The sequence below is a fragment of the Bubalus bubalis genome, chromosome 7 (genome assembly GCF_019923935.1).
Source record: "Bubalus bubalis isolate 160015118507 breed Murrah chromosome 7, NDDB_SH_1, whole genome shotgun sequence".
In the NCBI taxonomy this organism is placed as follows: Eukaryota; Metazoa; Chordata; class Mammalia; order Artiodactyla; family Bovidae; genus Bubalus; species Bubalus bubalis.
Window position 1 is genome coordinate 36,291,581 of NC_059163.1, and position 19,551 is coordinate 36,311,131.

Sequence of the window (19,551 nt, forward strand, 5' to 3'; positions counted from 1 at the left end):
TTCCCAATAGAGATTATATTCAGTCCCGTGGTCTTAAATACTCTTAAATTCAGCCCAGACTTATCTTTCAAACTCTAGATCCATCTATATGGCTGTATGGTTGATATCTCCGCTAGAATGTCTCATCCTTCTCAAGTGTAATATGTCCCAAACTGAATTTCCCATATTCCCATGAAAACCCTCAGCATCTGCAAACTGCTCTATATCAGATGAGAGCAATTTCACCTTTCTAGTCCCTCAAATCATGCTTTATACTCCTTTCTTTATCTTATTTCCCATATCCAGTTAGTCACAGAAGGCTGTTTTCTCTACTTTCAGTTATATGCAGCATCCAGTGGTTTCACACCACTTCCACGGCCACCCTGGACCAAACCAACATCATCCTTCTGGTTGACTGTAGTAGTAGCCTCTTAACTCTTGCTTCCTGTCTTATTCATCCTAAGTGTTGTACTGTGTCATTTCTCTGAGTAAAAGGGAAAGTTTTTACAATAACCTTCAAAGCCCTTTGTTCCCACCATCCATTTGACCACAATGCCTAATACACTTACTTTTACTAACTCTGTTCCAGCTACTCCTCCTCTTATAAGGCCACTAATTCCATCATGAGGGCCTCATCCTCATGATCTCATCTACTTAGTTACCTTCCACAGGCCCCAGCTCCTAATACCTTCACATTGGAAGTTGGGGCATTAGCATATGAATTTTGAGGGCACAAAAAATACTTAGTCCATAACAAATGCTGCCATTGCAATATCAGTTTTGTATGTTTTATGCTGAAAAATATGTCAATGTGTAATATGTTCATGATATTAAAAAAATGGAAAGAAGGAAAGTAAGAGAAGCAACACAAAATGTGAGGTTCCATAACACACTACACATGTTTTCCTCAGCCTCTATCATCTGTAACTTTTTTTAGTCATTTTTAGTCATTAATAATATTCAAATTGTAGTTTCTTAGAAGAAAGTATTTCCCTAAAATTGTAATATCATTCTACAAAAATTGTAATAAAATTAATATACCCTACATCTCTAGAAGCTCACAAAGACAAAGATTATCTAGCTACTGAGATGTTTTTGTTGTTTCAAGGAAGTAAAAATTATCATGGGTCCAATTTTAGCCTTATAAAAGTTTATTCCTAAATGTATTAGAAAAGATAAACCTTACAATTGCTGGCAGTTCCTTAAGTTTGAAATTCTAATGAAGTGAACATTTTGAATTTGTTTAGCTCAAGTTGAAACTATTTTCAGATTTGCCTATAGTGTGATGAACAGCTAAGTCTAAGGTGAATGACATTAGTCAAGACATCTGTAGGATATTCAAGACAGAATCAAGTGGAAGAGGTCTAACACCATCACTATCATGAAACAAGTAGTGAATAAGGTCTTGCTAATAGCAGTATGGGTTACCTGAGGTGGCATGGAATACACTTGACATGTCCTCCACAATTCTGAACCCTTGAGAATGGTTAATTAAGTCTACAGTGACTATTATCCAGGAACAAGAAACATGGTGCCTCAAGCCCTGCTCTCACCAGAATCATGGTGAGAAAGCTTAGCTGTGTTACCAGACACACCCATGGTGAACTTCCAGATTCTTTCTTACTGGCTGGTTGTAAGAACTTAGGCACCTTGTACCTATAAAATAGAATTATTAATAGCACTTACTTCATCGTATTATTGTCCCAATTAAATTATCTGGATCTGTGTAGAGTTCCACTCACTGACTGGCACTAGTGGGCATGCTGAATGTGTCAGTTTGTTTTATTAGTATGGCTACTGTAACTATTGTTTCTATGTCATATAAAAGAGAGTGTTTTGTGAGATGGTGGCAGGATGATAATCATAAAATGACAGTGGAGAAGAATATGCTTTAAAACATAATCTAATTTGGATTAAGATTGTAATCTAAAAGTCTAAATTTCCATATTACAAAATAAAGAACTTTCTCTGTAATCATCTTGAGATCAGCCATTTAGTTATTGTCTTTAAGGCTTACTTTTTCTTCATGCTCTGGCTTCTGGAAAAAAAAAAAAAAAAAGCCAGGACCCTTTCTGGTTTTGAAATTGAGATCACTGGATAGCTAAGACATAAAAATAAACTGTGGCAGTGATTGAGAAATTCTGCAGCACTAATCACGTTAAGAAGAAAAAATATGTGTGCTAAACATAGAAAATGAAAATAGTGTAATTATAATGCTATGAAATGTTTTTCAGATTTTGCCTGCTTGAAGTTTCTAGAACTAAGGTATATTATTAAAGGACAATCTTTACCAAGTTATTTTGGGAATGCATTATTTTCCATTCTGTGAATAAAGAGCTGTGCCCCTAATGTTGACATCTGAAATTGTTTAATTTGAGACCCAGTAGGACACTTAAACACTGAAAATCAGGGGCAAATAGATGGCTGTGTTTGCCAAATTAACTGTACTAGCCATTGCTTTTGCTAATTCATAGACTTTCAGTTTAAAAAGTCAGCATTTCTTAGATACGGCTTGAACATTTGAAAAATGCTTGACTCAGTTGATTTCTCAGTGTATAATTTGGAAAATGTTTTGAATACCTTTGTATCTTTTATACTTCCTTCATTGTATTCATGTTTATATAAACTAGCTACGACCTAGATCCAAGCACACTTCTGCACAAATAATCAGAGCAAAATTTAAATATTTCTTTTGTTTTAATACAAATTATAGTTTTCAAACACTTAAGTTAATCTCTATGCTTTCTAAAAAACTGCATTATTAATGTTTTAGTTAAACTCAAATTGTAATCAATTTGAGGAGTAGTTCTCTGACAGGACTGAGGAGTAAGTTTTCCTTTGTTATAGTTGTTGCTTGACTTTTAAGGAGAAAATTATCGCTAATTCATTTATGCTACATATGTGGTTTATTCTTTATTTCAAAAGAGTACATACTTAATCTGTACTTTTTCATCATATCAAGGGAAATATAATTTTGTTCAGTTCAGTTCAGTCACTCAGTCATGTCCGACTCTTTGCAACCCCTTGAACTGCAGCACACCAGGCCTCCCTGTCCATCACCAACACCTGGAGTTCACTCAGACTCACGTCCATCGAGTCAGTGATGCCATCCAGCCATCTCATCCTCTGTCGTCCCCTTCTCGTCCTGCCCCCAATCCCTCCCAGCATCAGAGTCTTTTCCAATGAGTCAACTCTTCCCATGAGGTGGCCAAAGTATTGGAGTTTCAGCTTTAGCATCATTGCTTCCAAAGAAATCCCAGGGCTGATCTCCTTCAGAATGGACTGATTGGATCTCCTTGCAGTCCAAGGGACTCTCAAGAATCTTCTCCAACACCACAGTTCAAAAGCATCAATTCTTCAGCGCTCAGCTTTCTTCACAGTCCAACTCTCACATCCATACATGACCACAGGAAAAACCACAGCCTTGACTAGATGGACCTTTGTTGGCAAAGTAATGTCTCTGCTTTTCAATATGCTATCTAGGTTGGTGATAACTTTCCTTCCAAGGAGTAAGCGTCTTTTAATTTCATGGCTGCAGTCACCATCTGCAGTGATTTTGGAGCCCAAAAAAATAAAGTCTGACACTGTTTCCATTGTTTGCCCATCTATTTCTCATGAAGTGATGGGACCGGATGCCATGATCTTTGTTTTCTGAATGTTGAGCTTTAAGCCAACTTTTTCACTCTCCACTTTCACTTTCATCAAAAGGCTTTTTAGTTCCTCTTCACTTTCTGCCATTACACAGGTGTTATTATTTTCTGAGTTAGTTGACTGAGATGTAATGCCCAGTGGTACAAGGCAAAGTGTTCATAACGGAAAGCACTGTTTTTATCTTAGCTGTCAAGGTAAAGACCCTGGGCCAGACCTTTCATATACTTTCAAAATAAATACTGTATTGTAATCTGTTCATTTTAACAACATAAATACTACTTTTTAACTTAAAGAAGTATTAACTTCTTTAATACTCTTTTTAATCCCTGATTAAAATTTAGTATCTGATTAAAATTTTACATTAATTTTATCCAATTTTTAATGAAGTGGAAAATATAACCAAATATCAAATATTTTGCACATTTACACTCTCATACATATCCTACCACACTGTTCCTGAAGCATACTATTTGGGAGAACAAAATGATCAACATGTTATCCATTGAAATTATAGAGATACCAAAAAGCCCAGTGGATTAGTAATTAAAATACAACTTTATCTATAGAAATTTTTTATTGGAGAGGAATACAGTTAATCAAAAATTAAAGGGAAATTATAATCTTTGCTTTGAAAGATACCATGGATTCTGTTATTTTCAATAAATGTCCATCCTTATATAGACAGGTTATAAAAGTCTTTGAAGAGTTGCTGAGGTTCTATAGCTTTTATTTTAGTGGAGATTCAGTTAGTTAAATGCAAAACGGTCAGTTTGCTATTTACAGCTCTACACAGTTTAGGGGTCATGTGTCTTCCCATTTCAAACTCCCAAAGGGCTTCATGGGTTTGTTACTATATCTCAAGCATGTCAGTGTTGCCAAAATGGAGAGATGTATTGTCATATCACTGCGTAATGTCTTTTCATGAATAATCCACAGGACTCTTGGTATTTAAACTTGTGAAACTGAAATTAGTTTAGAATAACAGTTTAATCTTAGAAAACCATATCCTGGTTAAGGGATAATTTTAATAAATAATAATTTAATCAGCATAATTTACTTGAGGATTAAAAATATTCCATCCCAGTTTATTTAGTGTATAGATTTTATCTCTACATACTTCTTCAGTATATTTCAAATTGTAAATATTTTAATGTTGCTAGCTATTAGTTATGAAGTATATAAGTTCTAAAATTAGAAATAAAATAGGACGTGATATTGGTAGCTAATACATTTTTTACTAAATTTGAAGATACTCTGTTCTATTGTGATCTCTAGAGGAGGTGCCTTACCCTAGATTATGAGAGGAAGTCAAGGTCAGTATTAGTATTGATCACTGACCCTACATGACATGGTACTTCTATAAATGAATAGATTAGGAAACAAATAAATCTGAAAGTAATACAATCCTAAAGAATTTCTAAAGTCACACATCTATATTTTATTTATAATGTATAACATAAAATATATTTTATAAATATATAAAATATATTATATACAATTTTATATAATGGTAATTTATAATAATGTGTGGATACATCTTACTGAGAGACAAGTTTTTTGTTTACATACACATACAGACATACTCATAGGATGTGTATACACATACATAGTGCTATAAAATTGTTCAGACTACTAGACAGTCATACTCATCTTCCATACTAGTAAGGTTATGCTCAAAATCCTTCAAGCTAGACCTCAGCAGTACATGAACTGAAAACTTCGAGCTATTCAAGTTGGGTTTAGAAAAGGCAGAGGAACTAGAGATCAAATTGTCAGCATTTTCTGGATCATAGAAAGATCAAGGAAATTTCAGAAAAACATCATTTGTTGTTTCACCGACTACATAGAGCCTTTGGCTGTGTGGATTATAACAAACTGGAAAACACTGAAAGAGATGGGAATACCAGACCATCTTGCCTGTCTCTTGAGAACCCTGTATGTGGGTCAAGAAGCAACAGTTAGAACCTTATATGAAACAACTGACTGGTTCAAAATTGAGAAAGGAGTATGACAAGGCTGTTTATCATCACCCTGTTTATTTAACTTATATGCTGAGCACATCATGCGAAATGCCAAGCTGGAAGTTATTAACTGGAATCAAAATTGCTGGGAGAAATATCAACAACCTCAGATATGTAGATGATAACTACTCGAATGGCAGAAAGTGAAGAGGAACTAAAGAGCCTCTTGTTGACAGTGAAAGAGGAGAGTGAAAAAGCTGCCTTAACTTAGTATTAAAAAAAACAAAAACAAAAAACTAAGATCATGGTACTGATCTCATCACTTCATTCAAAATAGAAGGGGAAAAGGTGGAAGCAGTGACAGGTTTCCTTTCCTTGGGCTTTAACATCACTGAGGACAGTGACTGCAGCCATGAAATTAGAAGATGATTGCTTCTTGTCAGGAAAGCAATGACAAACTTAGATAGCATATTAAAAAACAAAAGACATCACTTTGCCTGGAAATGTCAGTATAGTCGAGGCTATGGTCTTTCCATTAATCATATACGGATGTTCGAGTTGGACCGTAAAGAAGGTTGAGTGTTGAAGAATTAATGCTATCAAACTGTGGTTCTGGAGAAGACTCTTGAGAGTCCCTTGGACTGCAAGGAGATCCAACCAGTCCATTCTGAAGGAGATCAGCCCTGAATATTCATTGGAAGAACTGATGCTGAAGCTGAAATTCCAGTACTTTGGCTACTTGATGTGAAGTGCCAACTCACTGGAAAAGATCCTAGTGCTGAGAAATACTGAAGGCAATAAGTGAAGGGGGATATAGATGATGAGATGGTTGGATGGCATCACTGATTCAATGGACATGAACTTGGGCAATCTCTGGGAGAGGTTAAGAGACAGGGAGGCCTGGTATGCTGCAGTCCATGGAGTTGGAAAGAGAGATGACTTGGCAACTGAACAACAACACACAGAGGATGCTATTTTTAAATTGTCATTTTCAGTGTCTTTTAAAAATGTGTGCTGGGTTATGCTAGCAGTAAAGAACTCACCTGCCAATGCAGGAAACTTAGGTGATGCAGGTTCGATCCCTAGGTCAGAAAGATCCCCTGGGGAACACATAACAACCCACTCCAGTATTCTTGCATGGAGAATCCCAAGAAAAGAGAAGCCTGAAGGGCTATGGTCCATAGGATCGCAAAGAGTTGGACAAGTCTGAATGGTTTAATGCACAAATATGTGCCAGTCAACATATAAGCAATAGCCACATCACTTGAGTTATTTAATGGCATAATGGCAATGATTAGGTTTTACTTATATTAATGTGTCCAGTACCATTTATGACACATAGGTTTGATTTATTACATATGTTGATTGAGTGACTATGTAGAGGATATATAGCAATTAATTTTATTCTTTATTTATGAATATAGATATTTCTTTGAGCGTCTATCTATATTTGATGAGTAAATTATATACATACATACATATTTATATACTATATATAGAGAAATTTAAAGTATTTATTAACAGTGTTTTATTTTTCTCTGGTATTTTTTTCAGTATTCCAATTAGCTCTATTGCTTTCAGTCATTGAAAGTTATTTAGAAACTTAATTCTAAATTAGGATCTTTCTCATGTTTCTCTTTGTAAGTATTCAAGAACTGTTATGTAGTTTAAAATCTTATTTTAATGTATTAGTGTTTTAACACAATACCTATTTTTTATACTGAATGTAAACTTCAAATGTAAGAATAAATCTGCTCTTATTGTTAAATTTTGGTGTAAATGTTATTGGAAATATTTTGAATTGTAATTTTCTTCTAGCATGTTGTTTTATGCTGTTTTTCTTAACACATCTCTTAAATTTTGCCTGAACTATCTTGTGGAGACTTTATTTTGAAAAATCTATTTAAAAAGCAAATTTGACATAGCTTATATTCTCTGACAATTTATGTATCAAAGAACTGTGGTAAAAACCTTGTTCATAGTGATTTTCTGTCTTTCTTAATAAAGTATAATGGGATAAATCCAATATGTTTTGAACTTTACTTGTATCTTAAACTCTACAGACAACAGTTTGTGCATTTTTATTCCAATTGCCTTTTATATATATATTTAAATAATTTATTTTAATTCTAATGGAGAGAATTCTAATATAAATTACTAAAACAATATTTTTTACATTAATTTAAATTATTTTCCTTGGTTCCCATGCTTATTGAGTATTGACTTTGAATTGCAAAATGGATTCACTTAAGAATCCCAACAGTGACTAATCTTTAAGGCTGAAATATTTTGGAAACCTTAAAAGTAATTTAATTGAGAATAGTTGAAAAAATCGTAGCTTATCAACTATCCATTTTTGGTAATTTTGAAGATTGAAAGAATTCCTAATCAGACTAGGCAGCACCTGTTCACACTTTTAACAATTAAAAGCCTTTATTCATTTGAATTGGAGTAGGAAATGACAACCCACTTCAGTATTCTTGCCTGGAACATCCCATGGACAGAGTAGCCTGGTGGGTTACAGCCCATGGGGTTGCAGAGTCAGACATGACTGAGTGCGCACGCGCACACACACACCCACTCACAGTCATTTGAATATTGATGACTTGCATCTTATGTTTAAATCTGAAAACTATATTTTAATTGATATCGATAACATCCTTGTTTTTAAACTGATATCTATGAGAGTCAGTATTGGTAGTTTGTGCACAACTTCTAAAATAGTGAGCGAGGTTGTAATACTATATTTTTTTACTTGCCGGAACTTAATATTTAGACAATTCTCATTAACAAGCTTTTTTTAAGTTCCTGCCATACCATTTAGACCCTGAGAGACAAACATACTATTTATACCCATAAATACTGATGAATATGTACTGAGTACAAACAACTATGCTTCATATGATGAAAACCAAATGAACAGTTTTCATTCTCCAGAATGTTTATACGAGTTGGGAGCAGATGAGAAAATCTACACATAAAATTTCGTCAAAATAGTTTCTATCTTCCATAAAAGAAATGCGAAGCAAATAGTTCAAAGGTCTAAAGGATGTGTAATAAAACATGTAATCATGGATTTAGCACAAGCATCTTAGGAAACATAGAACTTAAAATGAGCATTGAAGCATGGACGAACTTTAAAACTAGTTTCCATTCCTCCAGAGGACTGCTAAGGTAGCCTCATGAAAATGTTAACATGGGATGTGTTTCTTTGGTCCTGTTCCTTGTTCAACTTGAAGGACTTGTGTAGTATTTTCAAATATTTAGGTAATGTACAAGAGTTCTATGAAACAGCATTGTTCCAGAAGCTTCCTTTGTTTTGAATGAATTATATCAAGTTGGAATTTAGAACAATTTTACTTGTTACCTAAATAATTTTTGTTGAATATTGTCAAGATTAAAAGGTAAAAAGTAAATTTTACTTTTTTGGACTATTATTTATTTTCTGTCTCCTAAATGTGTTGTTGCTTCAGAATATAGAGTAGATTTTTTTTTTTTTTTCTCACCACGACACAGATATTCCCTGCCACAATGCTTGGCAGAAAGGGCACCCTCAAAAAATAAATACACACAGAGTCTTCTAGATGTGTTCAGATTAAATACAAGTCTTTTATCAAGGACTACAAGCTTTTTGTACCACCTCTGTTCTCTCGCTTTTTGCTTCTTGTCTTTTGACCTGGAATGCTTTTCCTTCAGTATTCAAAGGCAGATAAAGAAGTTTCTCAAGTTCTGGAAATTTCGAGTCAGTTAGTATTGATGGAGATAGTGAGTGTGATAGGAGATTGCATTTAAAGGGTTTCTTAAATATTGTCTGGAAACTTGTAGGCTGTGCTAGCATTTTGTAGTAAAATTAATAGAAGTTTCCCAAAAGAGGATATGGTCAAATGCTGTGGAGAAGTATTGCATCCAGAGGGCTACATTCTTAACAAAGGAAGTGGCCATGTTGTGGAGTGTGTCAAAATGTGACTTAGAATGAGGAACTTGTGATGCATGTGTTGAAAAATGATTTAAGAAGTTATGTTCCACATGGAAGCCAAACTGTTGGGTATTTAATTGCTATGGGGAGAAATGAAGTCAAGCAAGATTGACTGTGTTGTGCTATGTGTTTTGTTTTTGCTTCACTTTGTTTCCATTGAAGAGTTCTGGAAATTGTATCAGGCTCCAGATAACGACAAAGGGAGGGAGGGAGGAGAAAGGGAGAGACCGAGAGAAAGAGAGAGAGGGCAGTTGAGAGTACCTCTGATTTTGTAAAAGGGATAGTAGACACTTGGAAGATGACTCTAAGAGAGAGTTATGGATGGGGCTCCAATTCAAATGAGGATATTTTTTTTTGCTAAGAGCAAAGACATGTGTTAGTTGCGCAGTCATGCCCAACTCTTTGCGACCCCATGGACTGTAGCCTTTCAGGCTCCTCTGTCCACTGGATTCTCTAGGTAAGAATATTGAAGTGGGTAGCCATCCCCTTCTCAAGGGGATCTTCCCGACGCAGGGATAGAACCAGGTATCCAGCATTGTAGATAGATTCTTTACCATTTGAGCTACCAGGCAAGCTCCCAAGAGCAAAGATACATTTCCTTTTTAATAGGAAGAAAGATCCAAGTGCATATAGATTTGGAGATTTGGTGGTAGAAAAGTAAGAAATTTCCTCTCTGATGACTTCTAGTTTCTCAGCACACATGCATGTACCATGAGATTCACAAAGGAATAGAGCTTATAAGGAGTTAGAAGAAAGAAGAACAGCTCCAAAATACTCATGCTGATCCTGAGGACTGATGCTAACTAAAGAAGTAATACGAAGATTGAAGGCAGGAGGAGAAGGGGACGACAGAGGGTGAGATGATTGGATGACATCATCGACTCAATGAATGTGAGTTTGGGCAATGTCCAGGAGATAGTGAAGGACAGGGAAGCCTGGCATGCTACAGTCCATGGAGTTGCAAAGATCTGGAGATGACTAAGCGATTGAACAACAAGAAGTTTGTGTAGCAACATTGCATGTCCCACTTGGATTTAAAGCCATGATTTGATAATGGATAATTAATGATTTTTTTTAATTTTATTTTATTTTTAAACTTTACAATATTGTATTAGTTTTGCCAAATATCAAAATGAATCCACCACAGGTAAACATGTGTTCCCCATCCTGAGCCCTCCTCCCTCCTCCCTCCCCATACCATCCCTCTGGGTCGTCCCAGTGCACCAGTCCCAAGCATCCAGTATAGTGCATCGAACCTGGACTGGCGACTCGTTTCATACATGATAGTATACATGTTTCAATGCCATTCTCCCAAATCTTCCCACCCTCTCCCTCTCCCACAGAGTCCATAAGACTGTTCTATACATCAGTGTCTCTTTTGCTTTGATATTTTTTCTTGGAATACATTGAACCCTACAGTTTTCCTCTCTATACTTCTATTTGGATTTCTTTAGCCACCTCAAATTAAATAATACTTTAAACATAATAACTATCTCCCCAAACACATTTCATATCTAGTGTTCTCTGTCTGAGAAAATGGCACCAGTATTGCCTGTGAAGTTTAAGCCAAACATCTTAGAGTCATTGTTAGGATTTTTCACTCGTACATCTGATCTATTAAATATATCATGAAATCTTGCTGATTTTCCCTCATATTCATCTCCTGAATTTACCTACTCTTATCTATCACCACTCTTGTGGTGATAAGAGTGATTGGAACCACTCATCTGTTTCCAGAACAATGCAACAGAAACAAAAGGGCAAATGCCTCCATCCATGCTCCTTGTCAATCCATTGCCCATGCTAGAGAGAAATGATCTCTTACACACTACTTTGATCTTACTATTAACATTTCCCTGCTTACAACACTGTAATGACCTGTTACTACCCATTAATTAAAAGTTCCAAATATTAGAAACCATAATGTGTTTCTGACCTGGTATCCTCTTCCCTAACATCATCTCTGCCTCTTTGTTGCCACTATCTCCCTGATCAACTTTTTAGTGTTTTCCATCTCCCTACTTGTTCTCCTCTCCTTTGAAAAGATTTTGCCCTCTAAGGCACTGCAGTACTCCTCCTCAAATTGGATACTTTTCCTAATCTTTTACATATCAGTGGAGACAGCTTCCTGAAGGAAGTGTTCTTTGGCATTCCAGTCTAAATTAGGTGTCCATATTCACTTCCCTGCTCTTTCTCCTTCCTGCATAATTATATTTATAGTTACACATGCAGTGGCTTTAATACTCATAAAGGCAGGGCCACGTCTAGTGTTTTCAGTCCTAAGCAAAATTTCTGGCTCACCACCTGCTGAAAGCATTTTGTTCAACTTCTCTACTGAAGAGAAGGATACTATTTTCTACTTTTTACTTACATCTATATAATTTCCTATTTCCTAACTTCCCATGGTGGATTGAAAGGCAGTGTTATATATGATATTGTATAAAGTTTTTAAATTAAAAGGAATTCATTAAAAAGAAATGACTTTTGTTTCATGAATGATAAATGAGCTCCAAATATGCAGAATGTGTGGATTGACAGTTCATGTCTTTGAAAGAAAATTATGTTTGAAGTGAGAATGGTTTTACTGAAAAGGATAAAAGAAGAAAAATTGGATAACTTAGCTAAGAATGGTACTGGCTGCTACAGCAATCCTATTATAAGAAAAATAATATTTTAAATCTTCTCCTAATCATTTAACTACAAGAATGTCCCTAATACTATCAAAAAGCTCTTCTTATCTTTCAAATACCTTCACATTCACTCTGAATTTATAAGAGCATTAGGTTTTACTATCGCTATAATTAGATCTACTGAAAAATACCTTCTCATTTTTGTCAATTCCTGATTATTCATGGTGATGGCAGAAAGCCTTAGCATGGATTACTAAAACCCCAGATCATTTATAGCACATGAAAATTAGCCCTAGTTCCTTATGTCTATCAGAATTTCCATGGAAATACAAATTTACCTTTAAGCTTTAGCAAATGTTCATTGATGCTTGAATAAACTCTCTTGAGTATATATAGTGGATTTTCAGAATAGGAAAAAAAAACATAAATAGTTGATTAGCTTTAAGTTAACTAAGCTCCAAAAAGGTAATCAAACCATCAGTTTTATGGTCTTCACATGGTTCATAGTGGACAATCAGAATATTGAAGTTTGGCTTTACTACCCATTGAGAAGAAAGAGAAAGATAAAAGCTCAGGGAATACAGAATAAGGGAACTTAGCTTGTTAACATTTACTTACCTGACCACTAACTTAACAAAAATATCAGAGATTCTCTTCATGTGATTCTGAGTAGTTCAGTTACATTTTTCTTGCCATGTCATTCACTCAGGTGTGCCTTACATAACAATATGTGAATACTTTCTGTAGTAAAACACTGTGATAAGTATTGTAAATGCAAAATTGAATAAGGCACATTTTTCTCCTTTGTAGAGCATTATAATTTTTGTGGTATAAACATGGCTGATACCGGAATAGATGAATGTTGGATCAGTAAGGATCTCAATGAAAATTTCTAAAATGGAGTAAAATGTGGGAAAAACAAAAACAAAAACCCTGAAGTCTGAATCCTCTTGATATTAGTATAATATAAATTAATAATAATGTGTATGATATACTAGCTCAATCATGCATTCTCTCCATTCTAATAGAATTTTGTGAAGGTTTTAGCATTCCCTGATGGCTAAGTGTGTAAAGAATCCACCTGTAGTGCAGGAAACACAGGAGATGTGAATTCAGTTCCTGGGTCAGGAAGATCCCCTGGAGGAGGAAATGGCAACGCACTGCAGTGTTCTTGCCTGAAAAATCCCGTGGACAGAGGAGCCTGGTGGACTGCAATCTAAAGGGTCCCAAAGAGTTGGATACGACTGAGTGACCAAGCACACAGTTAATTTACTTATTAATTCAACAACAAAACTTTGAGCAACTATTGTGTACCATGCCGTTCTCTGAGCATAGTGGAAATTTTGTGTTTTTTTTTCAACATAAGTTGTTCTAATAATAGCATAAATCAAAGTTATATTCAAAACACTTTGTTTTAAATACATATGACCATCTTTATATTTCTTGTAACATAAGAATCATTATAAATATATTCCAATAATGTTGGATTTAAATACTTTAAATAAATATTTGATATCTGGATGAATAGCCTGTTATTTATGATTCAGAAACTTATGAAAAAATTTTGAAATTAATGAAAGGATGGTGTTACATGAAATCTGTGTATACTAGTCAAAATAATGACATTATTCACAAAGCAAACACTGCATCTGTTCCAGGGAAAAGCTTAGTCTCTTATTTCTTTTGACAGTGTGCAGACCTGGGTTCTTCAAAGCCTCACCTCACAGCCAGAGCTGCAGCAAATGTCCACCTCACAGTTACACCCATGAGGAAGCTTCAACCTCTTGTGTCTGTGAAAAGGATTATTTCAGGAGGGAGTCTGATCCACCCACAATGGCATGCACAAGTAAGGAAAACCCATGGATCTTTGGTGATGCTAACCTTCACCAGTTTGAAGAAATAGCATGATGGAGCCTGTTACATTCTATTACCCGTTTCTGCCAAAACAGGCATAATGTTTAATTTGCCAATATAGGATTTCACCAGAATCCAATCTTCTTGAGTAAACATTAAGAAATCCGAGTCTCTTTTATCATTTACAGTGGGAAGAATCCGTTTTCCCTTATTTCAAGTTCAACATCTGGGCCACAAATACAACTTTTTTTTTTTTAACTTTATGATTTATTTGAGTGCTCGTGGTAGCCAAACATGACTTTGACAAATCCATTCCCCTGTTCCTGGTAAATTGTTTTTATTTTTATTCCTCTTCTTCCAAGCCAAATTTCTGATCACAAAAATATCCAGTACATGGTACTTCTATCTTCTTGTTTTAACCTGCCCCACTAAGCTGCAAAGACCAATGAGAAGGTCATTTATAAGACAGGAAACACTACACGAACATGGAGTGCTGCGGGTTGGCAAATCAAATTTAAGAGTCAAATATAAAACCAGTTGTCAACTAGGATTTTCAAGTGGTTGTGTTTTTTTAGCAGTGAGTGTCCTTAACTATTATTAAGTATATGGTCAGATAATCTTAGAACAGATGAATAATGAACATTTTATTCCAACATTTGCAGTGAGTACTTCCATATCTATCAGTGTTTTGGTGTTTTTGTTTTTCTAGTGTGCCACATATTTCTGAGAAGGAAACAAATTTACATATTAGTTTGCTTGATGACAGTACTTCTTTAGTTTTTCTATCTTCGTCTCTATAGCAAATCAAACAAAAACAAATGAAAGGGAAGAATAGTGAATCCCAACTCCCCTTACCATTCATTTTCCGTGATGTCCCATTTTGTACTCTTAGATCTCTGTAGGTTGTAGTTGCCTTCAAAGATGAAGACAATTTTTTTGAAATTTAGTACTCTCTGGTATCATAGATAAAGACATATGATTTCTTTATTTAAATAATCACAACTGAAGTTTTATCTGAATTTCAGTGCCTGAATTTCATAATGTCAGTGAAATGTATATTCATTGTATCTCAAATCATTGATATTAACTTAATAGTGTTAAAGATCATTCTTTATCACATTCTGATACTTTTACAGGTTAGATGGTTACTAACTATAAACAATTCCTCTTCACATAAGTAAATGACATTATTGTATACCTTTCTTAAGAGGATATATTTGAATTGAGGAGATATAAAGTGTGATTGAATGTGATGTATCTTGGTTGCAGTGGAAATTGCTTCAATTATTCAAAGCAAAATAGAGCCCAAATAGTTGGGGGAGATATTGGCTAGACTGTACTTTGGTGAATTAGAGAAAATCATATCTTGACATTTCAATTTCATCAGTTTTATAGGTATTCTTTTCTTTAAGTAGTCCAACCATGATCAGTCTCTTTCTCAGCATGAATATAAGCCTCCCATTCTGTAAAATTACTAGGTTTGGGAATGGGTGAGACCCCACGCTCTGGTGTCAAGGACTGCTTAGCTCTCGTTTAGGACCTGAGGTTTATATTTTCTCTGTATCCATGTGTGTGCATTTCTAATACTGTGTCTCAGAGGAACACTCATTTGTATACATTTCTCAAAAAAGACAGGGAGTCCTGTAGAAGATCTTTCTAATACATAGTCTGTGAGTGTGTGTGTTCTGTTCTTAGTTGCATTCACAATACCACAAATACCACATATGATGATACCCTTGAACAGATGAGATCACTTGATTTATGTCTGTTTGGCTCTTTGGAATTATATTTATGGTTTCAACTCCTTTTAATATTTTTTCTGGTACTCTGGAAAACCAAATGCTACAAACCTAGAGGAAAAGAAAAAACAAAATTAAGATTCTAATGAATCTGTTCAAACTGAGGTTGCCTCTCACAGCTCTACTTGGGTTCATACATCACATCTATTATCAGGACAGTGGAATTTCATTACATTATTTTTTGGTGCATGTCAGTCTGAGTCTTCACTGCTTACCTCTTCTTTAGGGCTTCCCTTGAATATATGCGTTTCACTGTGACTTTGAGAGGCATATGTGCCCCCCACTCACATGCTGAGGGGCTATTGGTAGCAGAGTCAGAAGAAGAGTTAGACCATGATACAGTTTTACAGATTTAGAGGAAAGATGGAAACTGTGGGTATAGTTAAGTTGGCAGGAAAAAAACTCAGAATTTTGATATCTTCTGAAGTAGACCTATTCCGAGTATACTTTACCTTTTTCTCACAAAGGAACCTGTAACATTTTGATCTCAAATTACATTTTTGCCATAATTTTCCACTATTAGATAAGTTAAAGGCAATAGTAAAAAGAGTTGTATTTCCATCTTAAGTACTTGTTTCAATTGAAAAGTGACTTTTATATTGGAGTGTGTGAGATTGTATGGGAAAATTCACAGGATTCAACCACAACTATAGCAAAGGTAGAGATTTTTTAATCAAAACTGGCAATTTTTACATTATGGAGTTCTTTAAGTGAATTTTATGAATACTAGATAACTTTCTTATTGCTTTTAAATTTAGTCCTCAGCAGTCATGGCTTAATAAATGTTAGGCAGAAATTAATATTTACTTCTATGTTTAGAACAGACAGTACATATTAAGATAACTAAGCTATGTCATCCTGAGTAGGTTAATTTATGCCTTTGACCCGACTAAAGCGACTTAGCAGCAGCAGCAGCATGAACCATTCATAGTCCATTTTATTCCCTATTGGGAAATCTTTGCCAAGTAATTCTGAAACAAATCTAAATGTGTTTTCTCTTCAAGAACATCTGATCATATAATATTAACAGTGGACTGAAGCTGTAAGTCTGAGTATCTAAAAATCTATTCTAGAGTCAGACAATATACAGTTAATTCTTTTATAGACACTTTTTTTTAGAGCATTTTTAGGTTCAGAACAAAATTGAGAGGATGATATAGAGATTTCCCCATATATCTCTCATCTGCACACATTCATAGCTTGTCTCATTATCAGCACCCCCCACCAGAGTAATGCATTGGTTACAATTGGTAGGTAACCAATTTTAGTTCTCTTTAGTCTGCTATTATTTCAGAAATACAGTATTATACACATGGATAGCAGTTGGTATTTATATATAAATTTACTATGCTGATTTTTCAAGGTCTGAACACATTCATTCTTCTTCTTAATTGTGTTTTGGAGAATTATTTTTAAAATAAGTTTTAGATTTTCAGTTAAGTAAAATGCAGTTTTGCCGAACCACAATGTTAAAACCATATCAAAGTAAGCAAAATTTTATCACAGTTTGTAATGTTGATCAACTACTTAAATTCTTGTTTTTTTGTTGTTTTTTTTTGTCATATGAGGGAGGTTCCAAATTCTGTTGGTGGCTTATCAGTAGATATGCAACTTCCTTTGAGATAAACTAAGGCTGTTTTTGTTTTTCCTTTTTAACTTCTGTAGTATTTGTAGTCAAGAACCACACTAATAAATCCTCTTTCTACCTGTACTCATTGCTTAGTAAATCCTTCATGTTTAATTCCTAGCTTTCAGGGAGCAAGTATCATTGAGGACTTAATCACGTCAATCCCCAAGGAGAATTTTTCCTTGGACTTGCCAAAGAACCTGCCACTATTTGAATACATAATTTTATCTACATTTTTTGCATGCATAGTTTTATTCCATAATTCTTTATGTATACACTAAGCAAAACATCGTCTTTAATTGAATTTGTTACATTTCCAAGATAAGTCATTTCTATAGTATTTAAACCCCACTATTGTCCCTACAAAACTATAACAAGATTTTTCAAAGATTATTACAAATTGATAATTCTTGCATTCTGCCCTGCTTAAAACAATGATTGCAAAGCTTTTTTTTTTTCCTTCAGACCAGAAATTTGTGTAGTAAGCAATGCCTAATTTTATCATCTCAAATTTGTTTTTTTCACTTTACTTTGCAAACCAGGACCCCCCTCAGCTCCTCGGAATGCCATCTCAAATGTTAATGAAACTAGTGTCTTTCTGGAATGGATTCCTCCTGCTGACACTGGTGGAAGGAAAGATGTGTCATATTATATTGCATGCAAGAAGTGCAACTCCCATGCAGGGGTGTGTGACGAGTGTGGCGGTCATGTCAGGTACCTCCCCCAGCAAATCGGCCTGAAAAACACCTCTGTCATGGTGGTGGATCTGCTCGCTCACACAAACTATACCTTTGAGATTGAGGCAGTGAATGGAGTGTCCGACTTGAGCCCAGGAGCCCGGCAGTATGTGTCTGTAAATGTAACCACAAATCAAGCAGGTAAGTGTGATGTCCAACCAAATCATGTACCTTAGGACAAGCTCTGTCAGTTATCTCCCCAGCTCAGGGCTAAGTTGCCTGAGACGTGAAAAAGAACTTCCCATTATCCAGAGGGTTAGGACTTAGAGTAGAATGAATACACCTTGAGACTTTTTTTTTTAAGTTCTAGGCAAATAAAAGCTAAAGTTTTGTAGCAGACACATCCATGGACAGAAAACAAGATAGATTTTAGTTGAATTTTTTCATTAAAAAATATATTTATGGCTCAAATCCATTTGTGAAAAAAAATTTTGTCTCATAATTTTGAACAGTGCCATTATTATAGCTCAGATCTATATTTTTGTTGTTTTATTCACTTCAAGTTTTTTCTTTAATTCATTAAGTTAGCATGTAATTAGGCAGGTTTATTAGTTTGGCACCACATCTGAATTTTCTTTGCATATTAAAATAAGGTTTTCTTATTATTTCTATTATTATTATTACAAATGTATAAAACAGCTTTTCTTTGATAAATCCATTTATCAAAATTATAATAACTGTGAGCTGTTGTACAACAACCATACATATGAAAATATATCTATATTCCATATGAAGAACTTGGAAATATTAAGGAATAATTAGTAAAGAGTAGGGAAAATAGTGCTGCTTGAATGATTAATTCCCCTAAAATTTCCCCTCAAGTACTTAATTTTAAGTAAATCAATATAGAAGAATTCTTGTCTGGTAAACTAAAAATCAAGTTATGGCTGAATTAATAACTCATGCTATTATGTGGCAAGAACCATTCAAAGCCTATGAGTAGCTTATAACTGGTTTTTGTCAATAACAGGTGCCTGTGTAGGAAGGGGCTTTAAATGTAATGCTCCTTCTATTCCTTGGCCTCAGCTCTCAGTTCATGGGAATAAACTGGTTACCTCTTAAGTACTGCAGGTGGACTTTGCTTGGTGAGGACATCCTTGCCAGTAGAGCTCACAGTGTGATAGGATGTGTTTGACTGAATTAGGTCAGGCTTAATTCCTGTAATGTTAGTATAAGTTTGTAGGTAGTGGAATGATCTGATTGACAAGAAAATATTGTTTGTAATCAAGTTTGGGTCAAAATAATTTGAATTATTGGATGTGTCAGGCAAATGAAATGGTTTTCTCTTGAGAATAAGAAAAACATGTGTCATTGGGTTCATAGTTGTTTTTGGCTGA

The 19,551-nt window shown here is 34.8% G+C and overlaps 1 protein-coding gene across 11 annotated transcripts in view; it reads left to right on the forward strand.

Annotated features, from left to right (window-relative positions):
- EPHA5 (EPH receptor A5) overlaps positions 1–19,551 on the forward strand; it is a 401,719-nt gene that overhangs the window by 182,166 nt on the left and 200,002 nt on the right. For 9 of the 11 annotated variants that reach the window (XM_025289991.3, XM_044945835.2, XM_025289990.3 and 6 more), the window contains exons 4-5: positions 13,888–14,043; positions 18,020–18,355. The exons of 1 other annotated variant lie outside the window; for it this stretch is intronic. In XM_025289991.3, the coding sequence (XP_025145776.1) occupies positions 13,888–14,043; positions 18,020–18,355 (492 nt within the window). The remainder of the gene's footprint in view (positions 1–13,887; positions 14,044–18,019; positions 18,356–19,551) is intronic. One more of the 11 variants, XM_025289994.3, reaches the window with a different exon arrangement.